The 17,784-nt window shown below is 35.0% G+C and overlaps 1 protein-coding gene across 3 annotated transcripts in view; it reads right to left on the bottom strand.

Annotated features, from left to right (window-relative positions):
- The window catches only part of RPAP2 (RNA polymerase II associated protein 2), a 116,751-nt gene that overhangs the window by 95,600 nt on the left and 3,367 nt on the right, over positions 1-17,784 (bottom strand). For all 3 annotated transcript variants that reach the window (XM_053920313.1, XM_053920312.2, XM_024565373.3), the window contains exons 3-6: positions 16,785-16,899; positions 14,995-15,093; positions 14,756-14,821; positions 12,003-12,091 (exon numbers count right to left, since the gene is read on the bottom strand). In XM_053920313.1, coding sequence (XP_053776288.1) covers positions 12,003-12,091; positions 14,756-14,821; positions 14,995-15,093; positions 16,785-16,899 — 369 coding nt within the window. The remainder of the gene's footprint in view (positions 1-12,002; positions 12,092-14,755; positions 14,822-14,994; positions 15,094-16,784; positions 16,900-17,784) is intronic.

Here is a 17,784-nt window from a genome sequence, read left to right as displayed (position 1 = left end):
AGATGCTCCACTTCAAATGCTATCAGAGAAATGCAAATTATAATAAAAATGAGATACCATTACACACCTATTAGAATAGCCAAACTCCAGAACATCAAATGCTGATGAGGACACGAGGATGAACTGCTGGTGGAAATGCAAAATGGTAGACACTTTGGAAGACAGTTTGGTGATTTTTTTTTAATGTTCACATATATTAATTTTTTTAACATATTTTATTATGTTATTACAGTTGACCCATTTTTTCTCTTTATTCCCCTCCACCCTGCAACACCCTCCCACAATCATTCCCCCACCTTAGTTCACATCCATGGGTCATACATATAAGTTCTTTGGCTTCTACATTTCCTATACCATTCTTAACCTTCTCCTGTCTATTTTTTACCTACCATTATGCTTGTTATTCCCTGTACCTTTTCCCCCATTCTCCCCCATACCCCTCCCTACTGATACCCCTGAATATGATCTCCATTTCTGTGATTCTGTTCCTATTCTAGTTGTTTGCTTAGTTTGTTTTTGTTTTTTTAGGTTCAGCTGTTGAGAGTTGTGAGTTTGCTGTCATTTTACTGTTCTTAGTTTTGATCTTCTTTTTCTTAGATAAGTCCCTTTAACATTTCATATAATGAGGGCTTGGTGATGATGAACTCCTTTAACTTGACCTTATCTGGGAAGCACTTTATCTGCCCTTCCATTCTAAATGACAGCTTTGCTGGAGAGAGTAATCTTGGATGCAGGTCCTTGCTTTTCATGACTGAATACTTCTTTCCAGCCCCTTCTTGCCTTTAAGGTCTCTTTTGAGAAATCAGCTGACAGTCTTATGGGAACTCCTTTGTAGCTAACTGTCTCCTTTTCTCTTGCTGCTTTTAAGATTCTCTCTTTATCTTTAATCTTGGGTAATGGAATTATGATGTGCTTTGGTGTGTGTTTCCTTGGGTCCACCTTCTTTGGGACTCTCTGAGCTTCCTGGACTTCTTGGAAGTCTATTTCGTTCGCCAGATTGGGGAAGTTCTCCTTTATTATATTTTCACATTAAGTTTTCAATTTCTTGCTCTTCCTTTTCTCCTTCTGGTACCCCTATGATTCGGATGTTGGCATGTTTAAAGAGTTGTTCCGGAGTTTCCTAAGCCTCTTCTCCTTTTTTTGAATTCTTTCTTCATTCTGTTTTGGTTGAATGTCTATTTCTTCCTTCTGCTCCAAATCATTGATGTGAGTACCAGTTTCCTTCCTGTCACTGTTGGTTCCCTGTACATTTTCCTTTATTTCACCTTAATAGCTTTTACTTTTTCCTCTATTTTGGGACCATACTCAAGCATTTCTGTGAGCATCCTGATTATCCTTTTGAACCGTGCATCTGATAGATTGGCTATCTCTTTGTCAGTTGTATTTTTCCCTGGAGTTTTGATCTGTTCTTTCACTTGAGCCATATTTTTTTGTCTTGGCACACCTGTTACATTGTAAAAGGCAGAGCCTTAGGTATACACCAGGGTGGGGCAACCCACTTTGCTAGGTTGTGGCTTTGTATGTGGGGGAGGGGTCTAAGAGGGAACAATGTCACTTGCTCGGCTCTCATTGGACTTTCAGTCACTTCCCTTCCTACTCACAAGCAAATTGGGCCCTTCTGGTACTGATTCCTGGGTGAGTAGTTTTGTGTAGTTCTAGGAGTCTGTGGGTCTCTCCAAAGGAACTCTCCTGTGAGGTTGGAAGTTTCTCTTGTCGCCTCAATCCCCACAGGTTTTTTCATTTAGAGGTTTTGAGGCTTTACTTTCCCGCACTGGAACCCTGGGTTACATGGTCTGCTTTGTTCCTCCCAGTTTATCTGCACCTAAATGTGAGACTGTCTGGTCCACTGGCTGCCACCTTGCCCGGTCTGCAAGCCGCTGCCTTGCCCACCATGGTCCTTCAGCTGCCGCGGCAAGTCCTCTCTGCCCGGCTGTCCATCTCCGCCCCTCATACCAGTCTGGATGAATGTTTCTTCTTTAACTCCTTGGTTGTCAGACTTTATTATACAGTTTGATTTTCTGGCAGTTCTGGTTGTTTTCTGTTTTTAAATTTGTTGTTGTCCTTCTTTTAGTTGTGCGAGGAGGCAACCAAAGATGGAGGCGTAGGTAGATACGCCTCCACCAGAAGTTCACCTTCATATGGTGGTGATTTCTACAAAACTAAACATACCCTTAACATACAATCCACAAATCACGTACCTTGGTATTTATTCGAAGGAGTTGAAAACCTATGTCCACACGAAAACCTACACATGGATATTTATAGCAGCTCTATTCATAGCTGCCAAAACTTGGAAGCAACTGAGATGCCTTTCAGCACGTGAATGGATAAACTGTGGTATATCCAGACAATGGAATATTATTCAGCACTGAAAGGAGTCATCAAGCTATGAAAAGACACAGAGGAAACTTAAATGTGTATTACCAAGTAGAAGACGCTAGTCTGAAAGGCTATATACTGTTAATAATTCCAACTATATAACATGCTGAAAAAGGTAAATATCAGGAGTTGTGGGGGAGGAGGGCAGGGTGGAGAGAGAGGAATAGGTTGAGCACACAGGATTCTTAGGCCATGATATTCCAAATGGTAGATACAAGTCATTACTCATTTGTCCAATCCTACAGAATGTACAATACCAAGAGTGAACCCTAATGTAAACCATGGACTTTGGGTGATAATAACATGCTGATGTAGGCTCATCAAATGTAATAAATGTACCACTTTGTAAGAGATGTTGCTAATAGGGGAGACTATGATTTATGTGGGGGCAGGGGGCACATAGGAAATCTGTGTACCTTCTCCATTTTTGCTGTGAATCAAAAATTGTTCCAAAAAGTCAATTAATAGGAAAAAAAGGAAATATAAGGTAGTGGGTGTGTATTAAAGAGAAGGCACTGAGCATAAATCCCATTTAAAGGGCAAAATAGGGCTGCAACAAAGGCCATATTACAAAAAACCTTCAATTAAAAAAAAAGTCAAGCTAAATGGATAGATAGAAGCAAAAGTCACTTGAGTTATGACATTTAAAGCCTGCCAGTGAAAAATGTCAGTTACAAATATTTTTCTACGTAAGTAAATATCACAGCATCAATCATATTACTATTACCTAGATAAGCCATTCATCTTTTGTTCAGTCTCCAGCATAGGAGGCCCTGCAGAGAACAAGTTCTCTCAGTGATCCTCTTAGTTATTGAAGACACTGCTAACTGACCAAGGCATTCTTTCCCACTACACTCCTTTTCAGTACCACATACCAGGAGGCCTACTATATGAAACCAATATTTGCCATCCCTGCTCTAGAGATTCCCTTGCAGTTCAGGAATTTCCCAAGACAGATGATAAAAAAAATTAGAGGGAAAGGCAAAATAAGGCAATGGCAGTGAGTTGCCTGAGAGTAAAAATTTAATCTATTTTTTCTTCTTCCTTAGTCCCTCAGCCAATTGAGGTGTATCATTTCCCAACCATCCAAATTGTTCTGTTTACTTCTTCCCACTCACTATAACTGTAGTCACAGAAGCTACGATGGTTTGCTGTTGCTCAAAGAAAACAAATGACACTGCTTGGGTGGTAATTAGCCTTGAATGCTCCAGGGACACTTATAACTACCATTAAGAGTTTTTTTGGCCTAAAAAATATGCTAATGTTTACACTAGAATGTTTTATTACCTACTGACTACTTGCTCCCACTTATAGTTCTCTCACTTTTCCTATCCCATTTCCTAGCCCAAGTTTTCCTGCCTAAAATTATGAAGCTTCAGTACCATGCAGCTGTCTGGCATTTGGTCCTGTACTAGGGTTTGAGTATCACTGTAGGGAAGAAAGTATGTGTAGACATAGAGATTCTCAACTGGATTCTGACACTAAACGGCTAACCTGCAAATATTGTATATTCTATCATTCAGCAAATTCCTTCACTAATAAAATTATGAACTACTATATGTAAGGACTATGCTAGGTGTGGTAAGTAATACAAAGAATAGGTTCCTATTCCTAAGGACCTTACAATTCTGTAGAAGGAATATGCATGCTCTAAGAGCTTTACAAATATTAATGCTTGTAAGAATCACGTACCTCCTACTATCATCCCCATGACACAGATAAAATGACTGAGTACTGAAAGGATAAGTATTTGCTGAAAGTCACACAGCTTACAAGTGGTAGAGCCAACAATCAAATCCTGACAGCATGGCTCATAGAACTAAATTGTTGCATCATATAACTTAAGAGAGTATTTGGTAAGTACCAGCAGAGATGTATGAGCTGCCACAGGAAATTAGAGAATTCTGAAACACTTCTTGCTGAGCCAATGAATTCAGAAAAGCTCAGATTCAGCTGGGTCTATAAAGATAGATATAGGTTGGCTATCTTTATATAAAGACATTTGAGGCTAATCGTATGGTTTCACTTTGATGTTTTACTCCACAAAGCTCTCCCTTTTTCTCTTTCCTTTTGTAGGTTTTCCTTTTAGTAAATGTATCCTATCTCTTAGACTCTGTCCTTCAATCATAGAGCTCTACCCCTTTTCATTGTAAACCTTCTTTAAAGAAGTCTGCACTCATCATTTTCAATTCCTTATCTCCTATTCAGCCATCAACTCTCTGCCTCCTGAATCTGTAGGCATTACTCTACTGAAATAACTCTTGATAACATCACCAGTTACTATAGGACTCCTAAATTAATGGTTATTTTTCAGGACTTTTTTCCTTTTTAAAGTAGAGTAAAAAGAATCAATATAAAAAGAGCATGAAAGAGGAAGAAAATAAGAGTAAATCATAAAGCAAACCTTGGGGAGAGAACAGAGTCAGTAACACAGAGGATACTCTATTAGCAATGAGGAGGCAGAGAAATGAGAGACCATCTAAAAAAAATGTTGAAGGAGACTGTTTTAAATCATTTCAGTTTCAGTGGTAGGTTAAATTATGTACTATGAGTTGGGGGTTAGGTTCAAAGTTTAAGGAGAAGAAAAAAGGTCTGAATGTATCAGAGTCAGTAAAAAAACAAAGGAAAAAAACACATGAGCACACTGTTGAGAGGAGACAGGATGAACTGGAAACAGGGCCAAAGGAACGCAAAAAGAGCAGGCTTTGGACAGACAAATCTAGGTTTAAATCTGAAATTGTTATTCATGAGGTAAGTGATACATAGATGTGAGTGACTAAACTTTCAGGGTGACTCACTAAATTTTTCTGAGCCTCAGTTCCACCATCAATAAAATGGACAGGAATAGTTCCCCAAGGATGTTATAAGGACTGAATTAAATAAGATGGCTTGTCTAAAGTGCTAAGGTCTTATTACCCAATAATATTCAGCAATCTAGGCACAGAAGAAAAGGATGACGTGGGAAGGTGGACATGGTAGAAGGTTAAGGGAGAAAGAATCTGGGATTATTTTAGAGGACAAGACTGTAACTGATGACAGTAGAGCACAAGGAAACAAACTTAATGAGGGTCTGCCAACCTAGAAGAATAGAGCTAAGCAGAGACAGGAGGTCAAAATGAGGTCACAAAGCACACTCGAGAGTGATATCTGTAGATGAGATAGAGGTTGTGGTCAGAGACGGAGAGCTCTCATTTTGAGATCCTGGAGGCCAATAGTTCCAAGTAAGAATGAGGTTCAAGTATGGCTGAATCAAAGGGTAATGAAAATGTGGACATTATTCTAAATCATGCATACAATTTAAGATAGGTTGAGAAATCTCCAGTTATAAAATTTGTTTGTTTGGTTTTTTTTGAGAAAAACACTGAGTTAAAAGAAAATTCAATCTCTAAAGGAGGCAAGAAGAAAATTAGAATCTAGTTAAGTGTCCGCTACATGATAGGTGGATTTTTTTTAACTGTGATAAAATACATAACAAAATTTACCATTTTAACCCATTTTAAGTGTACAGTTCAGTGGCATTAAGTACATTCATATTGTTCTGCAACTATACCCACCATCCATCTCCAGAACTTTTTTGTCTTCCTACATTTCCTGCTGGGTGGTTTTGCATATCATTTCATTTAATCCTTACATAAGCTACATAACTTTTTATAAGGGAGAAAATTGAAGCTTTCAGAGGTTAACTGACTTCCTAAGGTCAATACAGCTGACGAGTGGTAAATCTAGAATTTGAATTTAGGTGTTTCAAAGTCTAAGCTCTTTCTACAACATGCCACCTCTAATCAAAGTCAGAAAATACCCAAAAAAGTTGTGAGGATACCACCTTTGCTGAACCCCTCTCAAAGAACTCGATACGGTTTACAATCTATTTTCTTCACCTTTGTTTCATTTTTCCAACTATAGGTAAACAAACAAAAAAACCTACACTAGACATTGTTTCTAGATATTTTATGAGTGACCTTAATACACTCCCTGATTCCCAATCTATAAAATGGAAATGGCACCTAACACTAAAATAAACTTAAATTTAATTAGGTCTTAGATAAAACGGTCAGTATAAAACTTGTCTGTTTTTGCCATGAGCCATTTTAAAAATGAGGCACCAAGTTAAGTTGCTCTTCTTTACTATCATTTCTTAGACGAAATTCAAAAGCTATTTGTTCATTAAAAGTGTCACTTCTATTCTAAGTATCATCTATTCTTTTCAAAATTTGTTGCCCTTGAAATAATTCTCTACTTAATTGAGATACACTCAAGTCAAAAACCAAAATAATTAATCATGTTAAAGAATACCCTCAGGCTTGTTCTTCATAAAAGTTTTCATGTTACTTTCACTAAAGTATAAATTAGATAATTGTAACCTTAGCAAAGTAATTCTAAAACTAGAAATAACATATCAAAAAACCTTTGGAAATACGTATGTACATCTGTCAATCACGGAGAACAAGTACACTATATATAAACCAACAGAAGCAGCAGGCTACAATTGCCCCTTGGAGTAGGTATTTTTCAAATGTAATTTGAGGCATGTTGAAACCTGGTTTAGACAAAAGTTTTTATTCTGTATACCAAGCAACAGAGTTGGCTGTTCAGGAAGAGGTTATAGAAGTTGTTCTGCAGAGGTTTTTGGCTTCCGCACCTCTGAGATTACACTATGTTTATTGCCAAGAAGTGTGTGTGAAAATCCCCTATTCTGAGCCACATGATGGCGCTTTTAGCTCTGTCAGCATTAACCATTCACTCTTATTTATGATATTTTAAATCGTAATTTGATTCTCAACCTTCATCCTTCTTAGTTTTAACTCCTGATATTTTAGGTTACAATTCAAGAAACTTTCCTCCTTCAAAGACTTGTCAGACTACAGTCAACCAAAGAGAATTTATAAATGCAGCTACAGACTATCTAAATGAGCACACTGTCTCAGAGGAACAAAACTGTATGTGGTCTGTTTCTGGCCACCAAGTGGTAAAAAATTTCTAACTCACAACACGAGAAGCATCATACTGCATCATGACCCAGGCCATCTAGGTCAATGTTTTGCCTCTGACAGGGCATCAGGAGACATTTTGTGAGAAGCACTACTGCTCTCTGTGACATTAAGGGTACATTGCAGATATTTTTTTCATACCTTAATAATAAAAACGAGGGCCTAGAAAACCTCTAAGACCCTTACGACTCCAAAGCCTCAATAGAAATATTGAGCCAGAATTCATAAGTCTGTCTAAATGTTTCTTAAATATATTTACACACTTTTATCAATGAGATAGTGAGCTTATTATGGTATAAAACAATCTTAGGCATTGGAAGAGAAAATATAGATTTTAGTATTTTAGAATCTGGTGAAAAAGTTTATATTTGCTTTCATAGTAATGTAAGAAGGACCAAATCGTGTCAAATTCAGTATTCTATTTCCAGATGGTGTGTAAGATCATGTGTTTCTGCAGAAGTCAACTTCAAGTTGTTCTGGACATATAGTATAAAGCATTCCTGGGTTTTCTTCATAATTTAACAACTTTGATCCAATCCTTTATCAGCATTCATTTTTACAGACTGAACGGTTAAAATTACTTAAGTCAGTAACTTTTAGTCTAAATTCTTAAATGTGACAGACTTCCCCACAAAGTAGGATAAGGTTCCCTAGTCTTATGCTAATAATTTTAATTTTTATCATTTTTATAAATAAGACATTTCCTTATCTAGTAAACTTTCACTATAGCAGCAGATTGACTAAGAACTGTAAAACATTAAAACTAAAGGGAACTATGACCTTAAATGCAACTTTCTACTTTACAAATGAGGAAACTGAGGCTTAGTGCTGGTTACAGTCTTTTCTATAGTAAAACAAAAAAACCTAATCCAGATCTGATCAAGACAACCAATCCGTGGGCTGCTACCAGCATTTTAAAAAAGCAACAATAAAGTACAAAATATCAGAGGCTTTTCATATAGTGAGGATAAGTATTGTTTCATAAAAACTTTGTTATATGTATGTGATGAATAATAATGTAACATGCATTTATTATAGTCAAAGATTTTGGAAGTCACTGCAATAAAATATTAATTCTTCAAGTACATTTTAAAATGTATTCTTATTTTAAAATTATGACTATTAAATAAGTGCTCAATAATAATATTAGTAATAACATAACTAACATTAAAATTATTGTGATATGATTTACTTATTATGATGACTTACTTTAATAAAAATATCTCTGTATTAAATACTAAGTGCCACCATTTGAAAGAAACCTTTTTCCCCCCACTTTAAAAGAAAACAGGTTCTGGATGTTATATACCCCATATCATATTTGAACAAACTTTCTTTAAAATATCACATTTCTGTTGAGTTTGTTGTATGTGCAATAACTAGACAAACTTTTTAAAATACTGAATTCTAGAACTCTGGTCATTAGCAAACATAAAATTATCCAGCATTCTCTGTGAAAACACAGTGACATCTAGTGGATTCATTAAATAAACTGACATAATTCTTGCCCATAGAATTTAGAAATTAAGGTAACACTGATACTGGTATGGTGATATACTGGCAAGTATTACACATAAATAAGAGCTACAGTTACAAGGGGGGACCCAAAAGAAACCTGGAATTATCTTCTGGAGGGCGGGCCCCTTGTAGTACACACTTCCCCACTAGGTGAATGTTCTAGGAACCCATCAGTATCAGTGGACCAGGTGGCACTGCGGTGACACGCTGTGTTTGGCTTCAATGAATTTTTTTGAAGACTCTTTCAACACGTTTGCCATGTCATGATGGGTGATTTACAAGTGCATCTGCCCACACCAGTGCTGAGCATTCAACAGTTTTTGACCAAAAAATGGCATGATCTCCATGACCCACCCTCCCTGTTCACCCCATCTCACCCCAAGTGACTTTTGTTTCCCTGGATGAAAAAAGTCCTCATAGAAAAATGTTTTGCAAATGTAGAAGAGGTGAAATAAAAAACTGGAGAGGTTCTAAAAGGCATCAAAATCGATGAGTTCAAAAACTGTTTTGAGCAGTGGGAAAAAATCTCAGTAGGTGTATTGTATCAAATGGAGAGTACTTTGAAGGTGCCTTAAGTTTAAATATGTAAGAATAAATACACAATTTTTAATAAATAAATTCCAGGTTTTTGGGGGTCACTCCTCGTATACTAGTGCACAATGTGACAATTGTATATTATACATTACTCGTGGTTACTTCAATCAAGTAGAATATGATGAAAGAATATTAGCCTTGTTCAGAATCTATCAATAGCTTAAGAAACACTCTTACTCTTTCTGAGCTTGTTTGATAGAAGTTGGATTAAATTATTTCCAAGGACCCTTTCAGCTCTTTAATCATGGTCCTTTCTTCAATTCATGTATGCCAATGCCAGATTAAATTCGTTTAAAAACACCTGATGGCTCCCCAGTACTTGAGGGTGGACCAAACTTAGTTTCGTCCCTTGTTATATATCATTATCTTCTATTTTCCCCCCCCAAACATACCTTTTATTTCAAGTGACCTAATGTCCTCACTACCTACTTCCAATACCCCAACTCACTCCTACAAGTTTATTTTCTCATATCTGCTTACAGTTTCTCTTTTTTTTTCAATTTAAAACATAAATTGTTTATTTCCGGAGTTTTCCATTTAATATTTTTGCAGCACGGTTGACTATGGTAACTGAAACTACAGATAGGGAGGAACTACTGTACTAGTCACAGGCCCGAGTTAAACGCTTACAGTTTCTCATTGTGCAATGTTTTATTCTACTACTTACATAACAGGTCCCCATTAAAATAGGTACAAATTTGTTTCACTTATGTGTATTTGTTTTGCCATCCCAATGAGATTCAAATTTAAGCTCAGACTGGGCTTCATTCGTGTGTGTAACCTTGCAGGAACTAAGCACATACTACACATTTAGAATGTAAACTCAATTGATTAGCTTACGTTAGGGAAACCAAGGCCATTTTTATCTTTCTTTTTTAGTGAGGTAGGGAATGGCATACATAAGTAAGGCAGAATTTTAAGAACCACAAATGTAAAGTGGCAGGGCTTCATATTTTATGAAAAAGTAGTCATTCTGAACATAAGATGGTAAGATTTAGAAAAAGGTTGGAGAGAAGATCTATTTTAAATTAGCTAAAGGAAGTAACAATAACTATTTGAAGAACACGGAGATGACGAGAAAGGTGGTTTGGTAAATGGTTTTGCAGCAGTTGAAGCAGGTATGATGACTGGCTAAATGAAAGGGCTAAGTTTAAGAAGTAGAGAAGATGTTTGGAAGCAAAGTTAAGGATAACGTCAGGAGACACTGGCATTAACAGTGCGAAATGGAATATGTTGCTGATGTAGGGCTAAGGAGGCAATGGGCAGCTCTAGTGAAAGAAATATTAAGAAAGGAGAAATAGAGTAATAGTTTAAAAGGTGCTCCCAGCTTCATTGTCAACTTGGACAATGCTATAGTCTTTTATCCTCTAAACAAGAAAGTTAAATAGAAGAAATGAACAATTTAGTCTTTCTTACATTTAATTCAAATAACAAAGGCCATATAGGTTTTACATATTCTAAACCACACAGGAATAAATCATCAGGCAAAGGTGTCTGCCAACAAAGATACTGCCATCAGTACAACTGATGTTAGGTGAATATACAGTAGTGTCATATTACACTGTGCCTGAGACTAACAGTTGTTTTGTTTTTATAGACAAAGATCTTGCATGAACTTGCATCTCAGTACATTTATGTCATTGACTTCATTTAGTACAGATCCTATTTTACTACAAATTATATTGCCTTGTGCTGTTATATTCTCTACCAAACATGAATTATTTGGTATATTACCTCATTAATTTAAGCCTTCGTTTGGAATTTCTAGACAATATAGTTTAATTATGTAACAATAGTTTTTGTTACTATTTTTACAAGATTATGTCATTTATTTGCCCTGCAATAATAAATTTTCTCTCAAATTTGACAACTACTAAAATGTTGTAAATGTTCAAATTATTTTGCCAAGGCAAATTCCCAGGAATGTCCATAAACTTTTTCTTTTTTGCTAAAAGTGACTCTCAATTGGGATTCTTTACATTATATAACATTGCACTGATTTTTAATAAGGATTGAACAAATCAGTAATCTAAATTTTTTAATCTTAGTACATAGTTTCCTAACAAAAAAGTGAGTTAAGTTGGATCCCAAGATCCAGTATTTTCTGAAAAAATTTAACATTCTTACTCCAGAACTACTATAATAATAGAAATATTAAAAGAAATAACTGGCTGAGAGCACTTTTCTGTTCACTAAATATGATGATACCTGATTCATGAATCACTGAATAAAATCAATTAAATCTTAAAAAAAAAAAAAAGAAAGAACTGCTCTAATAGGAAGCAAAGTTCAGGTTTTGTGATTAAACTAGAACAACAAACAACTAACATCTGTATGAATTTCCTGACTTTAAATATAAAATCCTTAATTGCTATGCTTAAAATATAACCATTTCCACACAATTAAAATGTATACTAGTGGTAACATTCCAAAGGCGGCTAGACCTATTCTCTGCATACCTCAAAAAGCAGAAAGAAATTTTTAGAATATGTGAACAAATGTATACATAATGATTTAAATTACCTTTCTTCTTCTCGAACCCACACTGGAGATTTAGGAATTTGTGCTTCAAAGAACTTAGATGCTTTGTAACAAAAATTGCTGCAGAAACACTGAAAAAAACAAAATTTAAAACTAGTTAAGTTTTTTTTAAAATTGTAAAACACAACATATATACAGAAGAGAGTATACAACATAAATATGTAGTTCAAAGAAAACAATGAAACCCATGAATCTACCACCCAATGTAAGGAATAAGGTGTAGGCACTGTTGAAGGCTACTACGTGACCCTCCCGGATGGCATCATGCTCCACATTCCCAAGAGGTAACCACTATCATACATTTTGTCACTCATTCCCTTGCTTTATTTTAGATTTGCTACCTACATATATGAGGTCTGTCCAGAAGGTATGCAGCCATGTAATATAAAAAAGAGACATTTACTGAAGGAGATACAAGATACAGGAAACATTCTACCGTAACACAATGATGCCTCAAAGTAGGCAGTTTGGGACCTCACATAGTTCTCCTAATCACCATCAGCTGCCCTGTCATATTTTCCTGAATCTCACTGATAGTTTGAAATCTCTTCCCTTTCAAAGGTGATCTTAGTTTTGGGAAAAGCCAGAAGTCGCAGGGTACCAAATCTGGGCTGGAGTGGGATTGAGTGACCTGGGTGATCTGATGTTTCACCAAAAAACTCTACATGAGACATGATGCATGAGCAGGCACGTTGTGATGAAGCTGCCAACCACCAGTTCCCCATAGCTGTGGTCTTCTGAATCATCCAAATAGTTTCCACAGAGGAATGTCCAAGCTTAACTCAAAATCTCATGCAGATTCATTGCTCTCCTCGCTCAGTCATTTTGAATGTGACAGCCACACAGTACACATGCTCACTCAACTGCACCTAGTGCCCTCACTGACTAGTACAGTGAAGTCGTCATTGTTCACTCATGCACATTCCAGTCTACTCTCCTTGGCTGGCAGATTACATTGATGTCATGCAGACCATTCTCGTTATTAATAATGGCTGGACTTTTTCCGGACAGGCCTCACATAGTCTTATAAAATCTATCATTTTTGTCTTTTAAACTTTGCCTGAATGGAATCATATTGTTATATATTCTTGTTGTTTCTTGTTCCACGTTACATTTTTTGAGATTAATTCACAAAGCTATAGCTTATTCATTTACACTGTGCATTATATTCCACTGTGTAAGTACTCTACCCTTTATTTAATGTTTATGGACAATTGAGTTGTTTCTAATTTTTTTGCTATCACTACAGTGTTACTATGAACTCTTTTTTTTACAATTATTAAAAAATTTTTTAAATGTGGTAAAATATGCAAAATTTACCATCTTAATCATTTCTAAGTGTATGGTTCAATGGCATTAGGTGTCTTCTCACTATTGTGCAACCGTTGCCACCAATCACCAGAACTCTATTCATCTCGCAAAACTGAAACTCTACATCCATTAAACGATAACTCTCCATTTCTGCCTCCTCTGATAACTGTTATTCTACTTTCTTTCTCTATGAATTTGACTACTCTAGTTACCTCAGAGAAGTGGAATCATGTATTTGTCCTTTTGTGCTGGCTTGTTTCACTTAGAATGTCTTTAAATTTCATCCATGTTGTTGCAAGCATCAGAATTTCCTTCCTTTTTAAGTTTTTAGGGGTAAAGAACATCCCATTTTATGTATATACAATATTTTGTTTATCTAAGAACATTTATGTACATATGCACTTGTGCACACAAGCCAAGAATTTCCTTCAGATACATACCAAAGAAAAGAAAGGCTTGGTCATAAAGAATAAGAAAATCTGGCTTTACTAGATAATGCCAAACAGTTTCTCAAAGAAGTTGTACCAATTTTTATTTGACCAACAGTATATGCAGTTACTAATACTGTCAGATTTTTATAATTTGGTTAATTTTGGGACTGTGAAAACGACTCAAATATGTTATTTGCTATTTTCCTGATTAAGATTGAGTCCCTTTTCATACATTCATTAGTCATTCAAGTTTCTTCTATAAAATATTTGTTAGGTTATTTATCTTTTTCTTATAGACTATATTTTTTGGTTATGAATCTGTGGTCAGATATGGTAGTAATATAACTCCTTCTGATTTGGAACTTATCTTTTCACTCTTTTTTGGAAACCTGTAAGCAGCAAACATTAATTTTAATGTAGAAAAATTTATCAGCTTTTCCTCTACAGTCTGTAATTTCTTATTTAAGAAATCCTCTCTAGCCCAAGTTTATAAAAATATTCTCCCATATCGTCTTTGAAACGGTTTGTCTTTTATACTTAGGTCCTTCCTTAATCTAAAATTGATCTTTGCATGTACATTGAAATGTACATACAAATTTTCATTTTTTTACATATGGATAACTAATTGTGTCAGTACTATTTGTGGAGTAATACATCCTTTCTTCATTGATTTATAATAGCCCTGTTGTCATATATCAAGTGTCCACGTATGTAGTGTTTCTTCTTCTCTATTTCTTCTGTTTCTTCTTCTCTATTTTGTTCCATGATTTACTTACCTGAATTTGTGCCCATAAACACTTAATTTTTAAAAGTTCAAGAATTAATTAAAGCATAAACAAAGAATGTTGTAAAACACCTTGAATAAAATATCTACAAATAAAGAAGTTTTTAATGTGACTATTTTCTAAAAGGCAAGATTTTAAAGTTATTTTTAGAATTTCATTTATTATATTAAAAATTAACTGCCAAATTGAAAATAAACTTTAAACTTACCTTTCTTTCGGTAATATCATAGACTTTGTTGGTTTTGGTAGAAATTTTATATTTCTGTTTTGGTACCTAAAGAAAAGAAAGTACAGCTTACAAAACAATTCAAGTAATAAATTTGAATTTATGTTACAAGTTATCTACATATCATATCATTAGTTCATGACCTTTTACTTCTTGTTCTTTCTACAAAGTATTTTGTTATATATAAAAATTAAAAATCTCTATATAAAAAAATCACTTACAATTCCTAGCTTGTTGTGACATAAGGGATAACCACAGAGCTTGATAATGGAACGTTCATCCACAACATCGCTGTAGTGAGCAGGTGTGATGAACTTCCCCTGTAATGGAATAAAAGGGACACCCCGCCCAGATTATTGGAAAGAGTTCATTTAGCTCTCATCTGAAAACACAGCAATAATAGTACCTATCTCATAGTTTTGCTGTTAGAATCAGAGGAGAAAAATATAGAAAAAGAACTTAGGAAAGTGCTCTTGATACACAGTAAGTACTCAAAAATGTTAGCAATTATTTAAAGAGGACAAAAACAAAAGACTTCTGCCACAGTAGACTATGCACCTTTGTAGATTATACAGTTCATAATTCTGAGGCAGAAGGGAGCTATGGTGCAATACTGATGGTATTATTTTATTTTTAAAAAGTATTATTCAAAAAATAAACCACATAAAATAATAAGATATAATTTCACCTCTTTTTAAAGCACAATCTTAAAAAACAAAGTGTAACAAAGGTCACTTTAACTCCTATACAAATTTTTGTGCAAAATCTTCCAGCTTCTGAAAAACCTATACAGGAGAAAGGTGAAGTGATAGTTATAAACTAACACCAAATTTTTTCTATCAACATATTCCTGTTCAAATAATCCCACTTCCTGATATTATTTTTCAAGTTCTTCTGTTTTTGAAGGGACTGAAAACTTTTTATTCAGAGTGCTACAAGGTATTTTTTTTCCAATGAAGCGTTTCTGGTTTGTGTTTGTCTTTAGAGTCATTATGCAGATTCTGATGCAGTTAACTACATCAATTTAAATACTAAATTTATATTCCTCTTGTTTAGAAAAATCTCTGAGCCACACTAAGAATTACTTTTGCAATAGAAGCCCTGAGTTTTAATTTTTTTCTCTAAACAATTATGAATATATAATAGAAATTTCCATTTAAAAATTCACTGCAATAGAGCCATTAAGAAAAAAAATGCAGATTATAATTTTCTTGTTATATTTGTTAAGTCATAAAGGATTTATATTTGAGGTTTTTAAAATATGCAGCCATGGTCAGGTAGCTCAGTTGCTTAGAACATCGTCCTGATATGCCAAGGTTGTAGATTTGATATCTGGTCAGGGTACACATGAGAATCAGGTAATGAATACATAAGTAAGTTGAACAACATATTAATGTTTCTCTCTCTGTCCCCCCTCCCTTCCCTCTCTCTCTAAAATCAATAAATTAAAAAATTGTTTTTTGCCTTGGCTGGTGTGACTTAGTAGATTGAGCACCAGCCTGCGAACCAAAGGGTTGCTGGATCAATTCCCAGTCAGGGCACATGCCTGGGTTGCAGGCCAGATCCCCTGTAGGGGGAGCACAAGAGACAACCACACATTGATGTTTCCCTCCATCTCTTTCTCCTTTCCCCTCTGTCTAAAAATAAATAAAATCTTTAAAAATATACCCAAATTAATGGAATTAAACAAAAATAATCTTCTGTTACTAAAATAGGACAACATACAGAATACAGAAAATAACAATGGGATCATTAGTGCAAATGATGAAAATCAAGTGAGATTAGCAGACTGGTTAAAACAACTACTAAGGTGTGTAATTTTTCATTAGTGCATTTTAAGTCATTGTACAAGAAATGCATAAGTGATCATTTTAAAGTGCATGAATTATACCACGTTACCTGTATGTGGTGACTGAGAACAGATTCAAAGATTTCAATAATGCAAGTAAGTTTCATATTACACAGATTTAAAGATTTTCTACTACAAAAGTAATAATTTGTCAATACATACACACTCCTTTAAGAATTCTTCTGTAATATTCTCTTCTAAAAGCTGTTCAACAATATGTAGAGCTTTTCTCTCAAACTTAATCTTCCTTCTCACAATCTCTTCTAGTTCTGCTTTCCTAAAATTAAAAAAAGAATTATTTAAAATATGCATGGTATTATACTTATAAGTTTTATCATAGCCAATTTTCTGTTTTTAGATATAACATTAACAACTTACTCTTTTGCTACTTAAATTTATATTTTCATGATGCTACTTTAGATCCACCATTTTTCAAAAAGGAAACAAGCTACTTCTTGTACTGTGCACACAGGAAGTCAGCCACAGTAAATAGATTATTTGATTTCCAGAACCCAGAACACAAAAAAATAAATAACTTGAGATTCCCACAGAAAAAAAACAAAAACAAGGTGAAATCTTTTTTCAGTTAGAGTTTATTATTTTTGTGTGTACCTAAGAAGGGAGGTTTTCCTCCAAAATCCCTATAAATGGGAAGAGATCAGAGAGGAAAAATGTAATTTTGGCTGTTTCTTACAAGCAAAAATTTATTTGTATCATCTCAAAAGTTAACAAATGGCCCAGACCAACAGGATAGAATCATAATTGCAAAGAAGGGTTTACTTTCTTTTTGTTGTAAAGTCTTATTAAATAACTATATTGCCATGACTATGGTTTAGGAAAACATATGGATTAGAAATCTTCCTAGGAAGGCTGGCCCTTGTCCTGGCACCAATGGGACTCTGGCAGCCTTTGCTTGCCCCACACATCATGGAACAGAAAAGCACAGGCTGTTGGACCCAACAATTGCCCTAGGGCAGTGGTTCTCAATCCTAGCTGCACGTTAGAATCATTTGATGAGATTTTTTTTTCAAAAAGATACTATGCCCAGGTCCCACTACAAACTCGTTAAATCAGAATCTCTGAGGATGGGGCCTGGTTGTTGGTGTTTTCTTAAAAGTGCTCTAAATACTAGTGTGCAACAGAGTTGAGAATCACTGCCGTA

The sequence above is a fragment of the Desmodus rotundus genome, chromosome 3, assembly GCF_022682495.2.
Source record: "Desmodus rotundus isolate HL8 chromosome 3, HLdesRot8A.1, whole genome shotgun sequence".
Classification (NCBI taxonomy): Eukaryota; Metazoa; Chordata; class Mammalia; order Chiroptera; family Phyllostomidae; genus Desmodus; species Desmodus rotundus.
This window is presented reverse-complemented; position numbering and strand designations above follow the sequence as displayed.